Genomic DNA, 17,743 nt, shown 5'->3' with positions numbered 1-17,743 from the left:
ACCACCAAACAGTGGTGTAACTGGAAACACAACCAGAGATATCAGGCCTTGTCTGTGCTGGGATTTTTGCACTAGTGCAAGTCTCTTTTTACACTAGTGCTTTCTATCAATGCATAGGCAGGCCCTTCTTTGGAAAGAAAAAGCCGTTGTTGAGTCTCTCACACGAAAGGCAATCTAACAGTGCTAGATTGCAAACTGACATCCTTAAAATCTAGTCCCAGAACATACAGAGAAATGCCTGAGCATCATCCGACTGCCACGTTCGCACACACGTTCTCCAGGGCATGGTTCTAAGTCCACAGCACTCACTGCATTTTTGTTGTAGAGTTTTCATTCCACGTCTGTTTGAGAAGATCTGTTCCTTCTCTCCTCTGGATGTTAGCTGGGTGTGAAAGGGCAGCTTCTTTAATGGGAGGGGGCGTTGCCTTCTTTTGGCTTGTGTTGTTGGGTTGGCATGAGGGAAATAGGAAAACAGGGCTTTTCTCTCCCTGCCAGGGCCACTAGCACTATGCTGTTTCTAAAATAGCTACGGCTAGTGTGGTGCCTAGGGGTGGGTTTACCTGGATTTCATACAGGCTTGCACTGTGCTCATGCAGTGGAAGATTGTTTATCTTGAAGATTAGCCCTTAAAAGTTCTGTGGTTCTAATTCTCGAGGGAGGCTATTCAGTCCCATGTCAGTGTTATCAGGAAGCCCAGTTCACCTTAAGCTGTCTGTGATTTGATTTGTCGTGCGTTCAGATCCAGCAGCAACAGACGTCCTCCATTTACGTACTGACTGCACTGAATGAGCCAGGCTTTGGTACAGTTTTGCTCTCCAGTATTTTGAAGCTAGCATCAGAGTCTCACCATCAGATCCACTTGTTGCTTTCCATTAGTCTCTCTTCCCCAGCTCAGCCAGTGAAGTCTGCCTCCCATTCGGTTGTTTTCTGCATGGCCCTGCTAGACTTCTCTGAATCAGAGGGAGCAGTGGATTCTACATGCTTGGCAGCAAGATGACACAGGGGCCTGGGGGCTCTATGAAAGCAGGGTATCTCCATTTTGGTTTTGCTTGTGTGTTTGCCCAGGGTCTGGAGCTGTCTGTGGCAAGGACAGGCTGATTTGAAAAACCAAAGAGAACCACTGACAAGGGTAAAAGGGGTGGGGGTTGCAGTGCTTTTCAATGGACATCTTCTCTCGTAAGTTTGTCTGTGTTCCTACACCAGTCTAGTCAGTGTATTTCAGTAGCAAAAGGCTTGCCGTCTCCCTAAGCTCCTACATGCTCTGAATTCCTTGTTTTGCTGACAACATGAATGACGACACGGAGTCTGGAAGCTACATTCCATTGGATCCCCGAGTTTAGACCCTTTTGTTTATAGTAGTGGTGATGTCACTGTCACAAGTTTGCTGTTCGGATCCTCAAGATCGCAGTGGAGGAGGGGTGGCTTAAATCCCACTGGTAATTACGGCCCACTGGTAATTACAGCCTATTCTGGAATAGCAGTTTTTTTAAAAAGTTTTAGCAAATCATTCAGGGTGAAAACTCGCCAGGTCATCAAGTTCATCCTCCTCTGGATACCCAATAGCCAAAAAGCCCAGCAGCAACACAGACTTGCGCACGTTTCTTATCTGTTTTATGTGGGAAGGATTTTTTCTTCTCCAGCAGACTGGGCGTTCTTTAGTGTTATTTTAAAAACGGGTATGTAAATTATTGTCTCATGTATTCTAGTTGTGTACTGTTGTGTAGAACAATTAAGAGCCACACATACAGAGCTGCTGCTCATAGCTCCATAGTTAAGAGTGTTTATGCGAAGCAGGGACTTGCTTTCTTGGGTTTATAAGAAATTCAGAGTATTTGCTCTCTAGTCTCACCCCACTTACCGAAGGGGCTGAGATTGGCAAGTTTTAAGGGAATCAGATGGCAGATCAGATGTGAAGCATGTTTGTGGTTCTGTTGTTGAGATGCTGTGCTGGGTTTGTAACACTTCTTGAGGCACTAGTTGTGTACTGACAAAGCTTAGAAGCCACAAACTTACCCTATGTGTGTGGTCAGTATCCATGGCAGGGGGTCAGGAAAGGCTAGGGTAAAGAAGGAAAGACCCAGAGAGGTATAGCTCAAAAAGAAAGTGTTTGTTAAATCATTCGTATAATCTAGAGCCGGGGTGGGCAAACTTTTTGGCCTGAGGGCCGCATTGGGTTTCTGAAATTGTATGGAGGGCTGGTTAGGGGAGGCTGTGCCTCCCCAAACAGCCAGGCATGATCCCGCCCCCGCCCCCATCCGACCTCCCCGCTTCTCGCCCCCTGATGGCCCCCTGGGACTCCTGCCCCATCCAACCCCCCCGTTCCCTGATGGCCCCCCAAGGACCCCTCCCCAACCACCGCCCCGCCTGCTCTCGGTCCTCTGACCACCCCCGGACCTCCCGCCCCTAACTGCCCCCCGCCGCATCCATCCAACCCCCCCCCCTTTGTAACTGGCCCCCCCCGGAGCCCTGCCTCATCCAACCACCCCTTCTCCCTGACTGCCTCCGGACCCCTAACTGCCCCCGACCACCCCATTCAACCCCCCCTCTTCCTGACTGGCCGCCCAAAGACCCCTGCCCCATCCATTCTCCCTGCTCCCTGTCCCCTGATCGCCCCCTGCCACCCCATCCAACCCCTCCTCTCCTTCCTGAGTGCCCCCCCAGGACCCCTGCCCCCATTCACCCCCCATTCCCCGCCCTCAGGCTGCCCTGACCACCCCCCGAACTCCCCTGCCCTCTATCCAATCCCCCTTGCCCCCTTACTGCACTGCCTGGAGCACTGGTGGCTGGCAGCGCGGCTGCACCAGGACAGGCAGCTGCGCAGCACAGAGCACCAGATCAGGCCAGGCTCTGCAGCCACGCCGTCCAGAGTATTGCGCCATGCGGCAGCGTGGCTGCGGGGGAGCAGGGACAGCCTCCTGGGCCAGAAGTTCAGGGGCCGGGCAGGACGGTCCTGCAGGCTGGATGTGGCCCGCAGGCCGTGGTTTGCCCACCTCTGATCTAGAGTAACAGAGTGACCAGCTGCCCAAGCTGTACAGTGATCAAAGCCCCAAGAGTTTCTCAGTGTAATGGCAACTGAAGCCAAAAAAGCATATGCAAATAGGTAAGCACCTCCAGGCCTATGTATGCATTCACCACAGATCTCACCTCCCACAGCACTGTCAATTCAACATATCTCTCCTTTCCAACTACCTTAGACATTTTATAGGCCCTAGACTCCTTCCCTTTCCCAACATGCCTTGCCAAGAGGAGACTGACAGCCAGGCTTCCCTTTTCTCATATAGACTACCAAGGCAAGCCTGCTTGGCCCCCTGTCCTGAGTCCACCCTCGAGGATACAACTGCCTAGGGTTTGCTTCCTGTTTTTACTTCTCCCTGAAATCTGATTACCCCAGATTGTTAGCCCTGGGAGAAAGGGGAGCTTTGATCCACACATCTCAGAACTCCAGCCTCAAGGTTCTGACAATCAAAGGAGTAGAACAGATCAAACCCTGGGTTGATTTATCATGCAAGGCTCTTCCTTATCCTCAGGGACCTCATGGAGGCCTCAGCCTAAAAACTAGAAATTGGATTAAGTCCTGAAGCAAGAAGCTTAATCTCTCCTCCAGAAATTTTGTTAGCAGTATCCATTAACCTTGGACATTCTTATTTATGTAAATGTCCCTTCCTTCTTTGACTCTTGCTAATTTCTTATCCTCAAAGACATCCTGTGGCAGTGAGTTCCACCGTCAAATTACAGATTGGGAGGAAAGGTATTTCTTGTAGGCAGTTTTGAATTTGCCACCTTTTCATTTCATTGAATGTCCCCTTGTTCTTGTCTTATGAGCCAAATCACAATCTACCGTCTCCTATTTTATATACTGGACGCCACTACACGTGAGGTAGAGACATTGTAACAACATAGGTGCAATATGGCTCACTTAGCATCACAGGTGGACTCAGCTCTTAAATGCTCAAATCTAACACTGCATTAACAGAGCTTTTGCATTGGATTAGTTTTTTGCTTCAAAATTTCCTTGCGGATGGAAGTTCTGAGACAGTGACCTCCTCCCGTGTGGCTTGAGGAAGAAGGCAAGAGAATGGGCTGGGACTCCATTTCTCATTGTATTTCCCAGTCTGTGTGCTTATAGTGTTTCATTTCCAGCTGCTGTATTCAAACCAGCCAGGAGGACATTTTTCTTTCAGCCTTGTGCTCGAGAATTTAGATTGGCTGCTGGATGAACATGTCTGTGCGGGCATGCGGGAGAGAGTGATTGCACGTTTCTCTTGGCCTCTGTGAAGTGTCTGTCTATTTATTATATTTTTGGCAAGGCTGCCCTCTATTTAATTCGCAGCCAGAGAGGTTTCAGTCGCTCTAAGAGGCACAGGTTCACAGAGCTCGGAAATTGTGATGGGGTCACCTAAATTATATGATGAGTGAAAGCTGTTCTGTAATACAGAGCGTTTGATTTTAAAAACCCCAAGTGTTTGGAGCTCTGAAGCAAGTTTTGGACACGGCAGAGAATCAAATGGGCAGATCTGAACACACCTTTAAAGTAAACAGTTAGGGTCTGGCTTGAAATGAAACAAAAGGCCAATAGTTTTGGATCAGTAATCAGTGTTCGGTCAATGCAGAGCTCTCTCTCTCTCTCTCTCTTTGTGTTGTGCTGCAGATTAGCTGTGTGCAAACTGGCTGCGCTATACAGCCTCTTTACAGTCTCTGCTAGCTTATCATAGGGCAAATCAAACAGCCGTTTGCTGGGGGGGCCTTGGTTTCTTGTTGAAGCACCTAAGGAGCCGAGCTCTGCTGTGACAATATTTCCTTACAAGAGAACCTCAGGGTTGGGAACAGTAGAATCTCAGAATTACGAACTGACCAGGCCACCACAGACCTCATTTGGAACTGAAGTACGTAATCAGGCAGCAGCAGAGACAAAAAAAGAATACAGTAGAGTACTGCTTTAAATGTAAACTACTAAAAAAATAAAGGGAAGTTTTGAAAAAAAGATTTGACAAGGAAAGGACACCGTTTCTATACTTGTTACGTTTAAATTAAGATGGTTAAAAGCAGCATTTTCTTCCACATAGTAAAGTTTCAAAGCTGTGTTATGTCAATGTTCAATTGTAAACTTTTGAAAGAACAACCATAACGTTTTGTTCAGAGTTACAAAAAACCTCCAGTCCCAAGGTGTTCGTAGCTCTGGAGTTCTGCTGTATTTCATAGAGCCTATGCAAGTCTGATGTGCAACAGATGGAGAGCTGCACTCTGCACCCTCGCATCTCTCACACATGGGGATGGTTTTCTCTAGCGTTTGGCTAAGAGAGGAGAAGGAAGCTGCTCCCCCTTGAATTCACTGGTCTTTTCTCTCTGCTTCTGGAGTTGTGCGTTATGCTACATGGACCCTAGAACCTTAGGTAGGGGTTGGGAACATCAGCATGTACCCTGAGTGCATGACAGCGCCACCTCGCCCCAGTCAGATGGTGATTGCTGTCCATGCGGGGGTGAATGCTGGATGGACCGGAATCCAACACCTTGCCCCATCACAATAAAATTACATGCATGCATTCTAGCTTGGGGAGTTTAGGGTCTTTGCAGATTCATCAGCTTCAGTACTCCAGGGAGGCCAGGCTCCAGCTAAGGCATTAGTGTTCTGAGTCAATTAGCGTACCAGAGGTGCCGAATCAGGGTGTGTCTATGCAGCCAGTGGCAGCGGGTCCCCGAGCCTGGGTCGACAGACTGGGGCTGCACTGCTGCCCTAACAATAGCTGTGTAGACAGCACTTTGAAGTTATGGCCTTCATGTCTAAGGCTTGATCTACACTACACCTTATGTCACTTTAACTAAGTTGCTTAGGGGAATGGAAAATCCACACCCCGAGTGACGGTACACCGCCCTAACTCCTGGTAAAGGCAGAGGTAGGTCAACGGGAGGGCTTCTCCTGTCAATGGAGTTACCACCTCTTGGGAAAGTGGAGTACCTGCACCGATGGGAGAAGCCCTCCTGTCGGCATAGACAGCGTCTTCGCTGAAGTGCTACAGTGGCGCAGCTGGCCACTGCAGCCTTATAAGTGTAGACAAGCTCGCAGATGCTGCTAAATTACACTAAGTTTTGGAACAGACAGTTCTTCACTTATGGCGCCTTGAGGCACATTCCATACAACCAGGAGACGAGCCATCTTGGTCTGTCCCATGTGGGTCTGCTCCTTGATCCTTGGCTCAGTGCACTGTAATCACTTCTTCACTAGTTACTAGAGCTCAGGGGACCCTGCCTACCCAGTGAGACATTCTGTGAATTTCACCTCGCTGCCTGGGAGGTGATCGTGAGCAAAGGGCGAACATTTGCACGTTTATTTGCTGTTTGAAATTATTCACTCATTCCTCCAGTGAATAATTCTTGGTACTTTGTGCATACTTGAAATTTGAAGTTCATGCTTGGGTTACATAAGAGTCAGGCATTGTTTCTGTACCTGACTGGATGAACTATGGAGCTAACCAATAAAAATTTGAACTTCAAATTGCATCTTCACATGTAAAATCCACAATTTGTAGTTTGCATTGTTGTTTGCTAGTTTGGCAATTCTCTTTCTGTGAATGTTTGAGTTTAGAATTCACATTTGGAGAGTCTTTGTGCCAGCAAAGCTTGTTTACTAGAATATTTGCAGAAAATAAAGATCAGTGGGGCATGAAGCACATTAAAACAACAAATGAATACTCAGGGTGGTTTTATTCCTTCCAGTATTTATGCAGCTATAAGGATTCACACAGGAAAAATCCTTTTGATGTTTGTGTCATGTAATTTACCTGGATTAAATTAATCAATAAACAATATTGTCTTCCCCAAATGCCCTGGGTGATTCTTTGTTAGGCAGACGAGTTAGGAGAAGCCAGTACACAATAGCTCCTTTTTTTCAGTTGACAGTATAAATATGTTTCTAGCCCACACCCCCTTCTGTAAACCAACCCTCTGCTCCATGGCTCAGGCCTCGGAGCCAGCTCCCAGGGCTGAGCGATAATGAAACCAGAGTCGTTAGTGTATGTGCTGATTCAGCTGGGTTCCCAGCTCTTTATCCTAGTGAAAAGAGACATGAAGGCGAGAACCAGGGGCAAGGGAAGGGATCTCTCCCTCTGCATGTAGATGATGCTTGTTCTTAATTGAGGGCTCAGGCAAAGGAAAGTTTTGTGTTCTCCTCCTTTGGGCAGGGCCCTCTGCCCAGCCTCTGCATTGGCCAGTTGCTGCTCCAGGCAGCGTGCTGCCATCTCCATGTGCCCTGCCAGTGATACATGCACAGGGCACTTACCCTCCATCTTACTCTGAGAATTAGCTCTGTGTGCAGAAGTTCCTTTGACAGGGTGCACGTACGGTCAGAGCGCGCCAGACACAGCTCGGCAGGTGCCTGCGGAAAGGAATGTGGAGCCAGACACTTGCGCTCTCCTGGGTGCACACAGTGTGTTCAGAGGATCAAAGCAGCGGTGTGGCAATTCGTGCTTGGAGCATTGGGAGCCCTCAGCGGTGGGATGCAAGGTTCAGATCCGTGTGCTTTGAGCCAGAACACCGAGCACCACGAGCCCCAGGGACTGGGCTTCTAATGGCACTGCCAGCAGGGTAGGACAGCCATGCTGCTCGCAGGGCCAGGAGGGTGCAGGGCACTGGTCTGAACCCAGGGCAGGGGCACTAGACTGCTCCGCAGGTTATTCCAGCTAGAAGCAGCTGTTAAAAGAAATGCAGAGAGCTCTTGCAACGCACCTACAGCACTTGAGGGAGGACTCGTTAATTTTGGGGTCCAGTAAGGGAACGGTGCCCCTTCAGACTGTATCTCAGGGGAAGAAGGGGGAGGTGTTGAGGGTTTTTGCAAGTGCAAACCTTGCCCAAATCGAACAGGTTCATTTTCAGAGCCCATAGACTCAGATGTTTCCTGTCCTTCCCAGGGTGCAGAGCCCAGCTCTCTGGGAGGGACAGAGCCCAGGGGCCCTGTCAAGAGAACCCCCAGTATTCATGGTGACCACATTTTTCCTCTGGGGGTCTGGCAACGCCATGGGACTGACCGGCATGTCTCTCTCTCTCTCCTAGGTTTGCCCATCAGCACGTACGCCAGGTTCTGTTACCGGAAGCTGCAGAAGGTGGCGGTTACTGGGGGCAAGAAGGTGAGGCACCTGCTGTGCCCTGGAGGCTTTGCTCTCATGTCTTACGTTGCCTTCTCCAGCACCCCAGACACTAATGGGTTCCTTCAGGCCCTCGGCCCCCGGGGTGCTGTCCTGTGTTAGAGGTGGGAACTGGGCTGCAGGGGGTGAGGGGATTCACAGCCACACAGTGGATGAGGCCTGACTCCCAGACTCTGTTCCCCTGATAGTACCCTGCCTGGGCAGGGAGCATGCAGGGTGCTCATGGGGCCCAGCAGGCAGGTCCTGTAGGGGAATATTCCTGGCCCATGTGGCAAACACAGTGCTCAGCTTTCTCTGGAAGGAGCAGGCACTGCCCATCCCATGGGGGGGAAGGGATAGCTGGCAGCTGCATTTCCCTGCAAGCAGGCGTGGGTCTCATTTTAAACATTCCTAGAAGGGGGAGGTCCAGGAACAGCCCACTTCTCCCCCCGCCCTGGTGGAGCGCCATGCTTGTCATGCAGCCTGCCCTGCAGCAGCACCTGTCCCAAGGAACTGGATCCCAGAGAGGCTGGATTTTGTCACATTTCCCCAGGGGCCTCTGCGCAGTGAGAGCTCCGTGGAGAGGGAGGAGCACTGACACATCCGTCGGGTGGTAGCAGGGGCCCAGCCCCCTGGCAGGACAGGAAACGTACCGGTACATGTTCCGCACAGCTCCAGCCGGAGCTCTGGGATCCATGGCACTCCAGGCAGTCAGAGGGAGGTTTCCTTTTACCTCTCCTCAACCTTGTTGGCAGAGCTGAGCTCTGCTGGGCTGCAGCTGTTCTGCAGACTGCATGGTGCCGCCGGTCATTTCAGCACCAGCACAGGCTAGAGGCGGTTTGATTTTCCCCTTGGCCATGTGAAATTAATAGAAGTTGGGTCAGTACAAGATATTACCTCACCCACCTTGTCTCTCTAATGTGAAATTAAGTTAGTGTCTTCATCAACATTCTCCAGAAGCCACGGGTTTTGGGTGTCCAGCTGGAGCCTGATTTTTGGAGGTGCTCAGTGCCTCTGCAAATCAGGCTTCTACATGTCGAAAGATCGACACACAAAGATCCCCTGGAAATGGAGAGAGCCTGGAGTTCGCCTCTGCATTTGGAATGTTGGCTTTCCCTTGTTCCATTGCCAAGAGGTATTTGAATGAAATAGCTGATCTAACGAATGTGTGCCCCCTGCTGGCCCTGCAGCAGCATCTGTTCACAGCCCATCCCCAGAACCGAGCTCATCCCTGCTGCTGCCCCAACACTGTGGATCCTGGCAGGGGCGCAGGAGTATTTCCCAAATGGAAAAGATCAGAACATGGAAACAGAACCAGAAAGTAACACTAGAGCCGTCCCCAAATCTCTCCGACCCACAGCCAGCAGTCTCCCCGCTCTCCTGGGGCCTAACGCATTCGAGCTCCTGGTCCTTGCACATGCCTTTTGCATAACGGGGATTCTGTTGCAGGACTTCCTATAAGCACGTGGCCCTGCGGCCATCTGGTCATCTTCTATGTGAGCCATGGCCTCCACGCCCCAGGGCTGCTTGCTGCCTCTACCTGCACGTGGCTGATCTCCCAGAGATACGACATTATAGCACGAGTTAACAAACACTTTCTGTGCCCTTAGGGCCTCCGTAAACCAATGATGGAGGAGATAACACACGCCAGAAATGCCATTGTGACACCATCGCTGTTTGGGAGCTCTCTGGAGGAAATCATGTTACGGCAGCAGGACATGTATCCGGGGAACAAGCTGCCTTGGGTACAGATTCAGCTGTCTCAGCAAGTCCTGGCCCTGGGGGGAGAACAGACTGAAGGAATATTCAGGTGAGCTTTAGGAATGGTGGCTATTTCACTACGTAGAACTCTGGCTCTGTCCACATTTCAGACCAGTCAGAAGTGGGGGTACAAGCAGGAGCTGTCCCTGCTCCACCCAAAACTGCACTCACACAATCAGCAGAAAGTCACCTCTCCAGTACTACAGACCCCGGTCTAAGCCTCTGGCTGCCACACCATCATGGTTCCCTTGCCCCAGCTGTCCCAACCCAGGCTCTCTGCCTGGGGCTTCCTCCGACCTCTCTTCTCTGCAGCTGGGGTAACGAGCGCCTGCACCAGTGAGTCAGCAGAACCCTGCTATTCCAGCAGAATCAGCCCCACTCACGGGGATGTGTTTCAGGCACGTGCCACCAGCAGTCCCTCAAAGGAGCATTAGTCCCTTAGCATGCGTCACAGGAGACGTTTTCTTCTGCCGGCACTCTATGAATGATTTGAGCTGCTTGGGATGGTGGGTGAATCTCAAGAGCGCCTGGCACAGTGTTTCGCTTTCAGCTGGTGAAGTGGTTGTGGTTGGACAGCTCTGGGAGTGAGGCTGAGCCCTGGGATGGCCAGGCAGACATGCTGGGAAAGATCCTTCTGTGCCAGCAGCGTTGGTGAGGCTTGGGGGGTGGTATCGTGCTGGCTCTGCAAGGAGTGTTCTGTCCAGCTGAGTCTAGAGATGTTGTGTGTCACTGCCCTGAGCCACACAAAATCCTGGCAGGGGGAGCGCAGTACTAACCACAAATTTCTCTGGCACAAAACTGGGGCGGAAGTTCGGCAAAACACCATAATTCTTGTGTCCCACTGGCCAGTGTAATCCTCAGGAAAGGGCTCCGCAGGAAAGCCTAAATTAGCTAGATCCTGTAGTCAGACTGAAGTTGGTGCCAGCCTCACCCTATGGATGAACTTGCACATCCCTGGGAGGGAAGGGGCGGAGCTGCTGGGTGCTTGTATTCCTGTTTCCATATTACTGCTGCACGTAACAGCAGGGACCTGCAAGGAGGCCTTGCACCCTGAACCCCAGGAGGGATTTCGCTGGCCAGTCACTGGGGTAGCTGTAGCTTCCATGTTCAGCACTCTAGTATTGTTTAACTAAGCATCTGGCAGTGACCTTAGCACAGTGCCCCTAATCATCACTTCTCCCTCAGGTACGGCGGGTAAGGAACAATTTGAAAGCAGTTACTGGTAATTACCAAACCATTGGATCTCCCTAAATAGCCTCTGCACAAAGGCAGATTGCAGGGCCATGTAAAATACTCCCTAACTGTTACATGTGATTCCGAGTCACTGAACTCATGCTGACTACTTCAGCACATAGGAAGCTTCTGTCTTGATGGTGAGTAGGACTTTGCCAATTCAGCTCCCATGTGAATATGAGAGAAAGGAGAGATTTAAATGAGGTTGTAAGCTAACTTCTGTAAATGTGTGATTAAGAACTCATGTAGAGTCCCACATGTCAATTACCCCATTAAAATATGGACCTGGCCTAAAGCAGCTTTCAGATTACTGCATCCCCCAGACCTACTCTGTACCATCAGACTGACCTACTGCTACAAGCATGGCATCAGGAAACCAGCAGCTCCGACTGAGAGAGACTGGCAGGGGGATTTCTGAAGGGCCATTTGAAATTGACTTGGATAAGAAACAGTACAGACTTGCTGAGTAAATGTTTCTGCAAGTGCTACTAGCCCGCAAATTCACCTCTGCAGGGCTCCTCCCAGTGACAGTCTCACACCCATGGCTGCTAGCTTCCTCCAACAAGGCGGCTTGCTCTGCAGTCCATTTGGACTCAAAGTCCGGTTGCTGTATTTCTGGGTTTGCTTTCAGAATACCTGGCGACATTGATGAAGTCAACGCCTTGAAACTGCAAGTGGATCAGTGGAGGATCCCCAGCAACCTCAGTGATCCCAATATACCAGGTATGAGGCTGGATAGCCATGTAGCTATGGGCTAGTCCAGAATAACGTGTGCAGAGTATGCTTCCGAGGCAGTGTGAGAACACAGGAGACACGCAGCTGGGTGGTGGCCAGGTGCAGGACACTGCACTCGGGCACCACAGACACGGCTGGGTGGTGGGAAGAGGCAGGGCCCCGCACTCGCGCACCGCAGACACGGCTGGGTGGTGGGAAGAGGCAGGGCCCCGCACTCGGGCATTGCAGACACGGCTGGGTGGTGGGAAGAGGCAGGGCCCCGCACTCCAGCACTGCAGACACAGCTGGGTAGTGGGAAGAGGCAGGGCCCCGCACTCGGGCACTGCAGACACGGCTGGGTGGTGGGAAGAGGCAGGGCCCCGCACTCCGGCACTGCAGACACGGCTGGGTGGTGGGAAGAGGCAGGGCCCCGCACTCGGGCACTGCAGACACGGCTGGGTGGTGGGAAGAGGCAGGGCCCCGCACTCGGGCACTGCAGACACGGCTGGGTGGTGGGAAGAGGCAGGGCCCCGCACTCGGGCACCGCACTCGGGCACCGCAGACACGGCTGGGTGGTGGGAAGAGGCAGGGCCCCGCACTCGGGCACCGCACTCGGGCACCGCAGACACGGCTGGGTGGTGGGAAGAGGCAGGGCCCCACACTTGGGCACTGCAGACACAGCTGGGTAGTGGGAAGAGGCAGGGCCCCGCACTCCGGCACCGCAGACACGGCTGGGTGGTCGGAAGAGGCAGAGCCCCGCACTCGGGCACCGCACTCGGGCACCGCAGACACGGCTGGGTGGTGGGAAGAGGCAGGGCCCCGCACTTGGGCACTGCAGACACGGCTGGGTAGTGGGAAGAGGCAGGGCCCCGCACTCCGGCACCGCAGACACGGCTGGGTGGTCGGAAGAGGCAGGGCCCCGCACTCGGGCACCGCACTCGGGCACCGCAGACACGGCTGGGTGGTGGGAAGAGGCAGGGCCCCGCACTTGGGCACTGCAGACACAGCTGGGTAGTGGGAAGAGGCAGGGCCCCGCACTCCGGCACCGCAGACACGGCTGGGTGGTCGGAAGAGGCAGGGCCCCGCACTCGGGCACTGCAGACACGGCTGGGTGGTGGGAAGAGGCAGGGCCCCGCACTCGGGCACTGCAGACACGGCTGGATGGTGGGAAGAGGCAGGGCCCTGCACTCGGGCACCGCAGACACGGCTGGGTGGTGGGAAGAGGCAGGACCCTGCACTTGGGCACTGCAGACACGGCTGGGTGGTGGGAAGAGGCAGAGCCCCGCACTCGGGCACTGAAGACACGGCTGGGTGGTGGGAAGAGGCAGGGCCCTGCACTCGGGCACTGCAGACACGGCTGGGTAGTGGGAAGAGGCAGGGCCCTGCACTTGGGCACCGCAGACACGGCTGGGTGGTGGGAAGAGGCAGGACCCTGCACTCGGGCACTGCAGACACGGCTGGGTGGTGGGAAGAGGCAGGACCCTACACTCGGACACTGCAGACACGGCTGGGTGGTGGGAAGAGGCAGGACCCTGCACTCGGGCACTGCAGACACGGCTGGGTGGTGGGAAGAGGCAGGACCCTGCACTCGGGCACTGCAGACACGGCTGGGTGGTGGGAAGAGGCAGGACCCTGCACTCGGACACTGCAGACACGGCTGGGTGGTGGGAAGAGGCAGGGCCCCACACTCGGGCACCGCAGACACGGCTGGGTGGTGGGAAGAGGCAGGGCCCCGCACTCGGGCACCGCAGACACGGCTGGGTGGTGGGAAGAGGCAGGATCTGGTCCTGTCAGAGAGCAGCAGCTAGGCAGGGCTGCGCCTGGCGGGTCCTTGTAACACAGGGCAGGGAGGGACTCCTGGGTCCCTGGCTCCAGTCCTGACTATCTCAGGCGACCACATGATGTAGTTTTGGATGAAGGATGCCAGGGAGCGTTGATGTGCTCAAGTGAGTCAGTAGGTGGCACTGCGGAGCAGCGGGGGCGGTTCTGCGGCTGGTGTCAGCTGTGTCCCGAGAGGCAGGCGTTCAGAGGTCAAATCAGAATTCGCTTGTGGTCAGCAATATTGTCAACTCCACAAATCGTGAGGCTGGCTTCCGTGTAAGCAGCGCAGAGCCTGGTTCTTGGCTTTCCGCTGGCTGAGCCCTTAGGCCATACCTGGGGACACGTTCGAGCTGTTCTCTGCAGCCAGGAGGCCAGGCTCATTTGAAGCGAGAGTTGCTCTGCTGCAAGTTCCTGACTCAGCAGCTGGGGCTTTAAGAAGAACCTAAAATATCGCGAGAGGCAGTGAAATCAAGAGCTGGAAGCACTGGGGCAGCGAAGAGCCCGTGTTACTTTCCCACGGGCAGCTCTGGGCAAATTCCCACTCGAGCCATCCCAGTGTGCCCGCAGCGCCCTTGCGGTCTGTCAGCGTGGCCCAGGGTCTGGGTGTGCTGCTGCGTCCCGTCAAACTGCGGGAGGCGACGGAGCGTAACTCATGTCCTGGCTGGGGCAGGCGCGTTGGCCTGTTTTCATGCCCCCTTCCCCCGTTCTGCCTTCCCTCCCAGCCTCCCTGCTGAAGCTGTGGTACCGGGAGCTGGAGGAGCCCGTCATCCCCCAGCAGTTCTACAGCGAGTGCATCAGCAACTACGAGAACCCCGCTGCCGCCGTCGCCGTGGTGCAGCTTCTGCCAGAGCTCAACAGGCTGGTCCTGTGTTACCTCATCCACTTCCTGCAGGTGGGCACCCCTCCCTGCCCCACCGCCACCCTCTCCCCCCGCCGCGAGCTGGGGGCTTTGGCCCTGGGCGTCTTGCCTCTTATTCCATGAGCAGAATGTGTTAATTCCCAGCCCGGTCTGACAGGGAGCGGGGCTGGTCCCCCCCAAGGATCGCCCTGGGAAGCCCTCTGACCCCGGTGAGGCTCCCCCATCCCCCGGCCCCACATGCATGCTGCAGGATTTCCGTCTGGAGAAGCGTCTGCAGCCTCATGCGCCAGCTGACCCCCCCGGAACGAGGCCTGGTTCCCTGGGCCTGGCTGCTTCCCCCCGCCCCCCCAGCCCCCTTTGCCCCGTTGTTCTGGTTGAATCTCCTCTTCTCGCCTCACAGATCTTTGCTCAGCCGTCTAATGTGGGCAAGACGAAGATGGATGTGAACAACCTGGCCATGGTGATGGCCCCCAACTGCCTGCGCTGCCAGTCCGATGACCCCCGGGTCATCTTCGAGAACACCCGCAAGGAGATGTCCTTCCTGCGCATGCTCATTGTGCACTTGGACACTAGCTTCATCAGAGGGGTGGTGTGAGGGGCTGGCCCCCATGGGGGGCTGCGGGGAGGGGAGCACAAGGGCTGGGTCCCCCAGGACTCGTCACCAGAGATAGCGCGAGGGTGCAGAACGCCCGCTCCAGGCTCGGGTTCCCAGCTCTAGGATTTCTACCATCTTTCCTGTTGTGGCACCAGCATCAGCGTAAACTGGGGGAGTGTGGGAGGGCTCAGGGCTCGCCGGCGGAGTGGCTGGCCAGCGCTAGGGAGTCTGGAGTGTGGTGCTGGGTCCGTCGGGCCATGCTTGGCGCGGAGTCACCCAGTGGCTCCTATGTCATTGGGAATGGGGAAGCTGCTGCACCAGCCGCTCCAAATCAGGGGTGCAAGCTGGAGCAGAGGCTTCCAGTTAGGAGTGTGGGTCTGACACCCTTATTGATGTGCCTTAGTGCAAAGGGTGGGTGACTGGGGCCCAGGAGACATGGTCAAGGCGGGACCCTCGTGTCCCTTTGGTTTCCTTCCAGCCCCTGCCATACGGTGGCAATAAGGGCTGTTTCCATTGCAGGAACAACCCCAGGTAACTCACGGTCTGCTTCCCATCTGCCTGGCAGTGTCTGCAGACACCTGGCCCCCTAGGGCTGTTTCATGCTGACTTAGTTCTGCTTGAGCAGCCAGGAGAGACTCCCCAAGCATCGGGGACTCCCTGGGGTCGTAGGGCCAACCCTTCTACATCTCCTGGGGTGAGGCGAATGATGTCAGAGGTCTTCTGTGTTTGGCCAGTCCCTCCAGAATGGCCATGGAGGTCTTTGGAGCTGGTATATGATGGAGCAGCAGCTCACTGGCCTGTGGGTCAAAGAGCTAGAAAGGTGGCGGATTTGTACCAAGCACCGCTCCTCCAAGCTGGAAGACCGATGCACTCTCTATTGGGTGGGGAGGACACTTACTGGTAACAAGCAATCGCTAGGTTAGCGTGTGCTGTTGTGCTCGGAGGAGTGAGAGGGCTTGCTCCAGGCTCGCTACACCAAGCACTATGCTCTGTCCGCTGCGTGCCTGAGCCAGGAGTCGCCCCTGCATTCTGCCCACTGCGTCCCCGTTACCACCAAGGCAGCTTGTGCCGTAAGTCATCAAACCAGGAAAGCAAGCCAGAGCAGCTGGTGTGTTTCAGAGGCTGGCTGGGGTGGTCTCCGAAAGGCTGTGGCTGACCGTGTTCGTAAGTGCCATAAATGCTCTGGGCTTGCTCTGGGCCAGTGAGAGTGTGGTGAGCCACAGCGAGGAGGGGGTGTCTTTCTGAGGCTGCTTAATGGGAGCATGCGGGTTTCCCCTTGGCCTCCAGCCAGTCACACATTCCTTCGCAGACTGTAACTCCTAATTACGTGGTGTCCAGTGCTGAGACTGTTCTTTTTTAAGCATTTTCTCTACCAGCGGCAGGCCTGTTATGGGCCAGATCTCTGAGCCTTGTGGTTGTTTGTACAGCACTACACCCGCCAGTGGTATCCAAAGCCATATTCACGCTTGTGCCTGCAGATTCCCCTCATCCCAGTTGTTTCTCATGTAGGTGCCAAACACAAGCCAGCCTTCTCCTGACTGTAAACCATTTGTGAGCCAGAGCTGCAGTGGGATACATTCCAGCTGGCAGATGCATTTAAAGGCTACTCTCTGCCCATGGCTGAGCACAGGTTTCAGACAGTCGGTGTGACACGTACAGGGACCTCGGAACACTTGTAGCTTATGAAGTCGATGAGTCAGGGAGCCCTGGGGTGCAAGATCTTCAGCCAGAGTTTGGCCTGTGCCCTGTAGAACCAGGGGCCAAGGTGCTTCTCCTTGTACCAGATGCGAGGTGCTGGTATACTGGGTTAGGAAGTCCCTGCTCCTCAGGTCACAACTGATCGGTCTGTCATGGGTGCCAGAAAGGGTTCAGGGACAGGCTGCTTCCCAATCTCACCCCACTGCAGAGCTAGGAAGCAAGTCAGCTCCTCTGGCTTCCACAAGAGGGTGTTGAATTTACTCAGCTGCTTCCTTCCTGAATGGTCCCTGCTGTTCACGTACCAGCCCTAGGTCACTGGGAAATTGAAATTGTTCAACATTGCTCAGGGTGTCACATCCTCACCCCAAATCAGCTGGAATGTTTGCTCATGCCTGGCTCAGGATCCCCTTTCATTGGGTTGTAGATATGCACCTGTCCCAGGGCTGTCAACTGCAGCTAACAACTTTGTAGTCAATGATTCAAATTCTTCCTTGCCCTTTGGTGTAGCAGATAGACATTTGCTGTTGTCTATATCAACCCTTTTTGCCAGGGCTGTAAAATAGGCTAAGGAATTACACTGGATATTGTTTTCTTTTTTGCCAATCAGTTTGTAAATATGAACCCAATGAAGCAGCCTCTCCTCTGTTCCAAGAGTCATTAAAAATTCAGTGGCGAACCCTTGTCCCTCCTGTGCATTTTTTAAGCTTGATTCGTCCGCGTGGAGCTTCCTTTTCCAGTGGTGGATGAGCTGTGGTGTGAGCATTTGCAGATGGACACAGTCTGCTGCTCAAACTCAGCCAGTTGTGTGGGAACCTCTGGATCTTTCCCCCATCCCTGTTGCAAGAAGAAAGCTGGGAACAGTCTGTATTCTGGAGCTGTTCACCCTCTGGAGTTGCCTTAAGAATGTGGTGATCCCATTGTGCTGTGCTGTTCTACATGATGAATATC

At 53.9% G+C, this 17,743-nt stretch overlaps 1 protein-coding gene across 2 annotated transcripts in view; it reads left to right on the top strand.

Annotated features, from left to right (window-relative positions):
- Nucleotides 1–17,471, top strand: part of LOC125622593 (rho GTPase-activating protein 39-like) — a 122,276-nt gene extending 104,805 nt beyond the window's left edge. For both annotated transcript variants that reach the window (XM_048820708.2, XM_048820709.2), the window contains 5 exons: nucleotides 8,044–8,117; nucleotides 9,725–9,924; nucleotides 11,740–11,831; nucleotides 14,366–14,535; nucleotides 14,903–17,471. In XM_048820708.2, coding sequence (XP_048676665.1) covers nucleotides 8,044–8,117; nucleotides 9,725–9,924; nucleotides 11,740–11,831; nucleotides 14,366–14,535; nucleotides 14,903–15,097 — 731 coding nt within the window. In that variant the 3' untranslated portion in view covers nucleotides 15,098–17,471. The remainder of the gene's footprint in view (nucleotides 1–8,043; nucleotides 8,118–9,724; nucleotides 9,925–11,739; nucleotides 11,832–14,365; nucleotides 14,536–14,902) is intronic.
- The last annotated feature ends 272 nt before the right edge of the window (nucleotides 17,472–17,743 follow it).

This window comes from Caretta caretta, chromosome 13 (genome assembly GCF_965140235.1).
Source record: "Caretta caretta isolate rCarCar2 chromosome 13, rCarCar1.hap1, whole genome shotgun sequence".
Lineage (NCBI taxonomy): Eukaryota > Metazoa > Chordata > Testudines > Cheloniidae > Caretta > Caretta caretta.
This window is presented reverse-complemented; position numbering and strand designations above follow the sequence as displayed.